This window comes from Sinocyclocheilus grahami, unplaced genomic scaffold (assembly GCF_001515645.1).
Source record: "Sinocyclocheilus grahami isolate Dianchi unplaced genomic scaffold, SAMN03320097.WGS_v1.1 scaffold1703.1, whole genome shotgun sequence".
NCBI classification, from domain to species: Eukaryota; Metazoa; Chordata; class Actinopteri; order Cypriniformes; family Cyprinidae; genus Sinocyclocheilus; species Sinocyclocheilus grahami.
In genome coordinates this window covers 64,138-72,001 of record NW_015506882.1, presented here as the reverse complement: position 1 = coordinate 72,001, position 7,864 = coordinate 64,138, and the positions used below count along the sequence as shown (strand labels likewise).

The following is a 7,864-nucleotide window of genomic DNA, read 5'->3' as shown; positions in this document are numbered from 1 at the left end:
CCAGAGCAGCGAGTCCAGTGACCGTGCGCAGCAAAGCCCGAGCTGTCTGACGCGCTCTTTACTAATTCAAATGTTGCCGCTTCAAACGACAGGTTTTACGGCAGGATTATCGAACGCTCATTGGCTCTCGCCTGTATTCGTCACAGATTGCGACATGCCGTGTTTCTGGTGAGGAGTGTTTGAATGATGCACCGCGCGTTCCTTCACGAGTTCACGGAGTGGATCGGGAAAATTATCTGGATAATATTTTCGGCGATTAACAACATAAATTCTGCTCTGGATCACACAAACCTACTGTATTCCGCCAGAGAGGACTGCGGGTGCAACGTATCGTCATTTGGATTACTTTTAGTGCTGCTTTTGATATTTTTGCAATAAATAAATGATTGTAACGTTAATTGCATTTATCTGTCTGTCATGTTTTTCTTATACTGTACAGAAATGTTTAGGCTTATAGGTAGGAGTGGAATTAGCGACTATAAATATGTTAATGCTATATTGTTACTAAAAGTTTTATTTTCCTGCGTATTTCGGTCATTTGCGTTGTATATCCTTCATATTCGCTATAAAATGGGTAGGTTTAGGTTTGGGGGTAGATTAAGGGGTCTAAAAATCTAAATTGCATATTAATAAAATGATAAAAATGCATATTCGCTGTAAAATGGGTAGGTTTAGGTTTGGGGGCAGGTTAAGGGGTCTAAAAATCGAAATCGCTTATTGATAAAATTATAAAAATGCATTGATACGAATATCTAAATGATATAAAAGATACGTAAATATTTTTACGTTTTTTAGCTAAAAATACATAGCGATTTGTACGTTTTAAACGTTGAAATACATCTAAATTGTACGCTTTAGCATGATTAAAAACGTACAAAAGCGTACGTTTTGTGCTTGTAAATGTTACGTATTAATACCTACGTATAAACATGAGACCAGGCTGATAATATATGTCCTATATAAATCGCCAGGGTGGTCTCTCCTCGAAGCGCCTCTTGGAATGAGCTCAGCTCAACTTGCGCTCGCTGAGAGCAGCGTCCCTCAGGCTGGCTGAACCAAGGAGCAGACATACTGTCTCGGAGCAACGTCCCCTCGGAGGAGTGGACGCTCCACTCTCAAACGGTTCAGAAAATCTGGGAGATCTTCAGCAGGGCAGAGGTCGCCCTCTTCGCCTGAGAGATTGTGTTTAGCACATTCTCGGGGAGGTTCGCAATCTCCCAACGAGAGGCCAAAGGTGCAGAGCCCACAGCTCTGGCTGGGGGTGCCATATCGTTCCGTTGGCCTGAGAGAGGAGGTCCCGTCTCAGGGGAATGGGCCACGGGGCTGTCGAGAGCAGCCGGCACAGGTCTGCAAACCAGTGCTGATTCCTCCAGAGCGGGGGCCACCAACAGCACCTTGCATCTCTGTTCCCTGACTTGCCTGATCACCTGTGGGATCAGAGCGATCAGGGGAAAAGTGTAAAGGAGGAGGTTGGGCCAGTCGTGGGCCACTGTTCTTCGAAAAGTAAGTTGGGCAATGAGAGTTGTCTTCTGAGGCGAAGAGGTCGACCTCTGCCCTGCTGAAGATCTCCCAGATTTTCTGAACTGTTTGAGAGTGGAGCGTCCACTCCTCCGAGGAGACGTTGCTCCGAGACAGCATGTCTGCTCCTTGGTTCAGCCAGCCTGAGGGACACTGCTCTCAGAGAGCGCAAGTTGAGCTGAGCCCATTCCAAGAGGTGCTCTACTAGTGCAAAGAGGTGCTTAGCGGAGAGACCGCCCTGGCGATTTATATAGGACACTACTGTCATGCTGGCTAGGCTCGGGCTTAGGAGCCGTGGGAGCAATTGGTGGCGCGGGCTTCGCGGGGTACTGAGTCGGCACATTTTTGGGGCGACTAGAAGCAGCCGTTGAGGTGGAGCGCTTTGGCAGGAAGTGTTGCATTGCTTGGGACGACTTCTGTGCAGCTGTAAAGCGTTCAGCAAAGCCTTCAACTGCAGGTCCAAACAGGCCAGTAGGGGAAACCGGGGAGTCGAGAAAGGGGACCTTATCTGCATCCTTGATCTCTGTCAGGTTTAGCCATAGATGGCGTTCCAGCACCACTAGGCTGGCCATGAATCTGCCAATCGCCTGCTCTGTCATCTTGGTGGCACGTAGAGCCAGGTCGGTCGCATTGCACACCTCCTTAAAAGCCGCGGCGTCTGGGCCGGACTCATTCATGCAACGGAGGAGCTTGGCCTGGAAGACTTGTAAGACCGCCATAGAATGAAGTGCTGAGGCTGCTTGTCCAGCAGACGAGTAGGCTCGCCCGGCGAGAGCCGAAGTCGCCCTACATGGCTTGGACGGGTGGGCCGCCTTTGCCTTCCAGCCGATGGCCATGGGCGGGCAGAGATGCTCTTGACTCATCCAGGGGAGGCAGTCTGTTGTAACCTTTTTCTTTGGCTCCGTCGACTGATGTGAGGGCAGACGAAGATGAGGCAAGAAGGCGGGCCGACTAGGGGGCATGCCAAGTCCTGGTGATCTCGTCGTGGACCTCCGGAAAGAATGGTGAAGTTCATTGTCGGGGGGCCTGACTGCGCCCCGGCAAGAACCACTCATCCAAGTGGCTGCGGGTGGGCTCCTCCGGCAACCACTCCAAACCCAGCTTCTCCACAACTTTAGACAGGACGCGGAAAAGCTCGGCGTCCATGCCCGTGCTGGGTTGTGCAGATGGCAAGGGGTTGACGTCCAACGACATGCTGTCGTCCATGGCGTCACACTCGCTTCCTCCAAATGAGACCAGATCGCTCGCAGTTGCAGAGGGACGCTGGTCTGGGAGGGAGAAGTGGACTGGAGAAACCTCTCTGGGCGGCTCAGCCGGCGTGGGCTCACTCGTCACCGAGCACTGAGTTCTTCTGCCCCGCTGCTTTTACCTCACAGGCTCCTGGGAAGAAGAAAGCGGGAGGGCGCGAGGGCGGCAAAGTCGCTCTCTGAAAAGAAAGCTTTCCACGAGCGCAGAGAGGCGAGACTCATATCCCTGCAATGAGGACATTCTGTCTCAATGAGTGCTGCTTCAACGTGAGCGGCGCCCAAGCATGAAACACACTCGCCGCGACGTGCAGGGGGGCCCTGCACGAGCGACAGTAACGGTGAAGCATTTGAAACAACGCCAAAAATTTGTTCTGAAATTTGCTCTTTAATGTCGCCAGATAGCGGAAGGGAACCGGAGACGGCGAAGCATTTGAAACAACGCCGAAAATTTGCTCTGAAATTTGCTCTTTAATGTTGCCGGATAGTGGCAGGGAACCGGAGACCGTCGCTGCTGCGCGGGCGGCATGAAGTGGCGAGAATGGCCGAGCAGGAAGGGGTCTCTTGATCTGCTGCGAGGCTTGATCACGGCGAAGGCTTCATAGTCTCATAGAGGGAAGATCTGGTGGTCGTTGAAGGAGAATAACGCTGCCGAACCATTTGTTCGTTTTTTATTCACTGCACGAACCAATGGCCGTGCAGTTACACTGCGTTAATGAAAGGCTTCAGTCATCGGAGAAAAAGGAGTTTAACGAGTGAAGTATTGATAGGGAACCTAATTGTCAGCCCTGTCCTAAATTCAAATGACAATTCTACATTGTGTTTACTACCCTAATTTAAAACCAATTCAAATTCAGGAATTTAAAAGGCATTCTCAATTCAAGTCTGAACGGCACACAACCCTCCTCATCACTCAGGAAACAACATCTTCTAACTAAAAACAGATTTCCACAAATACAAAAAAGCAGATAGCTAGGGGAGATGAGTTTCCAGTTGTTGGATGCTTCGAGTTAAAACCAAACAAATGGAAAAACAGAGTAATCAAAGACATGAGCCCTGATGAGTCTCTCACTGATGGGTATTGATGGTTGTTCATATAAAGGGATGACAGGTATCTGCATTTTAATGCCAGAAAAGTCTGCATGGAATGTTCTTGCTTAGCATCAGTTAGTCCAGATGTTACGATTCATAACTAAATAAAAAAAAACAAGCAAGAGATTTTTATTTTTTCAAACTCATCTTTGTATGTTTTAACAGAACTTGCAACATCATTATAAAGTACACCTGATAATAAACAGCGAATATTGACTTGTTTTGTTGTTAAAGAGGTGCTTGAGAACGTGATTTCCCTTTTTAGGTAAGTGTGTCCTGGAGGACTCTGGGTAGTGCACCATCTGAATAGATGATCAGTTCAAAGCGTCAGCAAATGTGCGATAAAAACACAATAAATACTGTTCAACACATGCTAACACAGAAATACTGTTCTTGCCATTACTGTAGCAATGACCACAGGAAGCAATCCGTTCACAACAAAAACACCACAAACACACAGTAAAATCCTGAGTGTTAAATTAACACTGCTCAGAGCATATATGGTCCCACTCTAAAAGAGTGTTAAAGTTAATGAGATAATTATGCGATTAATTGAGCATTAATGATGAACACCTGCTGTTAACAAGCAGAATCACTGAAGAAAAGAGAAACCCATGAACTACAACTGACTTCAACCATCTGAAATGAAAGAAGACATTCAATCTCTCAAGATCTCAGCAGAAGACGATTAATCATCTCCACAAACAGCATGATCCCCAGCTTCACACATAACTGAGTTTGACTTTTTTGTCATGCATCTAAAAAAATATTATTAAGAATTAACAGAGGTTTAGTTAATGTTTATTGAAAAGAATAACATTTGAAGTCACCGTTGTGGAGATAAGTGTTTGCTTTCGTTGGGCTCTTGACCCTTGACTTTTTGACATTATTCTCTGATTGCTGTAGCTGTGTTTGTGAAACACATTTGTTATAATAAGACAAGCCAAGAGAAAATATGTTCAGGTTATATTGACCATTTTTAATAATGCAGTAGTTGCTATGTATAGCTTGATTAACTGATGTCATCAGTGGTGAATGTGTAATTTAGTTTGTTACTGATCATAACTGTATTTAAAAGAAGTAATATGAATTAATTTAAAAACACCCTGCACAACAGTTCAGAACAGTTATACTGTTTAGACACGCAGACATCAAGAACCAGCATATGAATCTCAACAATGGTGATGATCATCAGACAGATTCATGTTGCATTGCATTCTGGGTGCACCAATCATAACTCATCCATGGCTCCCAGCATGCATTGCGACATGAATAAATTATGCAGCTGCATTGTCTTAGTATTTGCTTTTATTCTTACTATTTGCTTTTATTTTTGTTAATTTTGTTGTGACTTTTTACTGCCTTGTTTTGTGACGTTCAAAAATCATATCAAAATTATCAATATTTTGTCACCATTGCTGAGATTCACATGCTGATTCTTCATGTCTATGAGTGCCAGAATTAAAACCTCTTTATAAACATTATTTCTAAAAGTAGTTTATAAAGTTTTCTAACGTTGTCACCTCATTTAATAGAACTGCATTAATATAGAAATCATAAAAGCACTTCAGATTTTGATCAAATGCAATCAAACACGCAGAAAAAAGTGCTTTGCTTATATGTGCTTTATAAACACAATTGTAACAGCCAAAAATAAACTTATATTTAAAAAAGTCAAAGGTCAAGAGGCAACTGAAGCAAAGTAAAAAAAAAAAAAAACATCTAAACATTAATTCTCAATAAAGAACTTCTGTTTTAGATACTCCATAAATGCAGTCTAACTGGTTAGTAATGCATGAAGCTGGTGATGTTATTTGTGGAGTTGTTTAATTATCTTCTACTGAAATCTTGAGAGATGTAATGTCTTTTATTTCAGTTGATTTCATCTTAGGCTGTGGCTGAAGTCAGTTGTAGTTCTTGTGTTTCTCTTTTCTTCAGTGATTCTGCTTGTTAACATCAGGTGTTCATCATTAATGCTCAATCAGCACTTAATTAATCACATAATTATCTCATGAACTTTAACACTCTTTTAGAGTGGGACCGTATATGCGCCGAGCAGTGTTAATTTAACACTCAGGATTTTACAGTGCACGGATAACAATGTTTCATAATGCCAATATACATTTCAATAAATGTTAAATAAAGTGCCAGCCGTAGCATGTGCATACACAGACTGCATACTCTTAAGAGCAATATTTCAAATTAGAGATCTGGAGCAATATTAAGTAGTTACCCTATAACCGTTTCCACCAACACATGAAAAGCAACAGCAATAACAACACAGCAAATGCACATTCGCAGAACAACAAAACAGCAAAATTGTACATACACATGTTATATCAATATACATATTATAATATTCGCTTTATGTCTGTCAGTGCGTTCCCTTTCTGAAATGTTGACTCTATTAAAGAACTAAATGAACATTGTTATGGAATGGTTTCTCCTGAGTTGGCAGTGAAAGTGTGCCCATTGACTCTCAAATGTCTATAGCAAAGATTTTTAACTCATTTTGCTTCAGGACCCACATTTTACATTGGATGGCACTGATATCAAAGTAAATACAGTGGGATCCAAAGGTCTGAGACCACACACAGTATATAGGATTCAAGATCTTTAGGATTAAATGTTACTGTTAAATCACATAATAAATATGATTTTGACAATTAATTAAAATGAATAAGAGGGGAAAAAAATCTAATAAGCAAATTACATTGACCATGTGAGCAACAAGGAGTCAGACTGAAGCACATAAGATGCTCTTTGGAATATTCTCAAATCATGCTGGATGACATGATCATTAGGGTTTGAACAAATGTGGAACTCTTGTTAGATCCAGTTCTGCTGTCTATTAAGAAAAAGGTAGACATTAAAATCATGCAAATTTTTTTAATACAATTTTATTATGTTGATAATTTATAATTTGTGGTGTCAGACCTTTGCATCCCACTCTATGTGACTGCAGCAGCAACAACAACAACACCAACCTGTATTGTCCTGTATTGGTCATTTACACAAATACAAGCGTTACAAGATTCACATATCAAAAGAGAGATTATCAACAGATCCATTTTTAAACATTTCTTACATTTCCCACAATATTCCAAACACAGGAAAAGCTAGAGGCCATGCTTTGCGAACACAGTTACGACAATGCATCCCACAACATAAGACTGGCTCTATACTGCACACTTATGCGGCTGGCTGGTATTTGTATTGGGTTAAGCACCACAGCAGGATGGTGTGTCAGAGGAGGGACAGTAATTTGGTGACTTAATATTCTCTGGCCTCCTCCAATTCATTCATGAAAATCTCCTGTTGGGGGTTTTCTGTGCAATGCAGGCCATTATTAGGTGGGCGGGCGGCATGAAACCTGCTCCAGTCCCCTTTGCACAGAATCCATGGCATCACATCCACCTTAAAATGCAGCTCTGGAGAGAACTCTGTGCTTATTAGGTTGGGAGTACCTGCACCCTTGCCCCTTGTAATTAGAAGCTTGTTGTCATCATAGCAACAATGCTGTGCGGCCAGAGTGGTGCCATCTCTTGAGAGGCCAGAACGCAAGCAAGAGCGTGCCGAGGGCTTGTAGATGTCCAGCCGCTCTTTTGGGCTGCTAGCATCTCTCCATTGGAAGGTCTGGTCACGTCCTGCATCCGGCAGACTGACTATATTGGTGGAGGCTTCTGAAGGATAGGTGCACGGACAGCTGGGTAATTCAGTCAATACCTGCTGCAGGTAACGCTGGAGAAACTCACTCTTACATTTCAACCACTTCTCACAGCTGTCAACATCTGCAGAACAACCAAACCCAAACAGATTACACATTAGCCATATTAACTTATAGCAGAGTGCCATTTGCCCAATAGTGGTTTAAAAAGTAGTGTGATAGTTTCATGCATTTTAAAATAAGAATTCACATATTTTTTCACATGCATTTTTGTCCCTGTTGAAAAATCCAGCATATGCTGGTTAGCTATGTTTTGAAGCATGGCTGCTGGTTTAAGCAGCTC

At 43.1% G+C, this 7,864-nt stretch overlaps 1 protein-coding gene across 1 annotated transcript in view; it reads right to left on the bottom strand.

Annotated features, from left to right (window-relative positions):
* Positions 1-6,505: 6,505 nt before the first annotated feature.
* The window catches only part of LOC107572126 (isthmin-2-like), a 9,241-nt gene continuing 7,882 nt past the window's right edge, over positions 6,506-7,864 (bottom strand). The window contains exon 6 of the mRNA XM_016258539.1: positions 6,506-7,645. Coding sequence (XP_016114025.1) covers positions 7,128-7,645 — 518 coding nt within the window. The 3' untranslated portion in view covers positions 6,506-7,127. The remainder of the gene's footprint in view (positions 7,646-7,864) is intronic.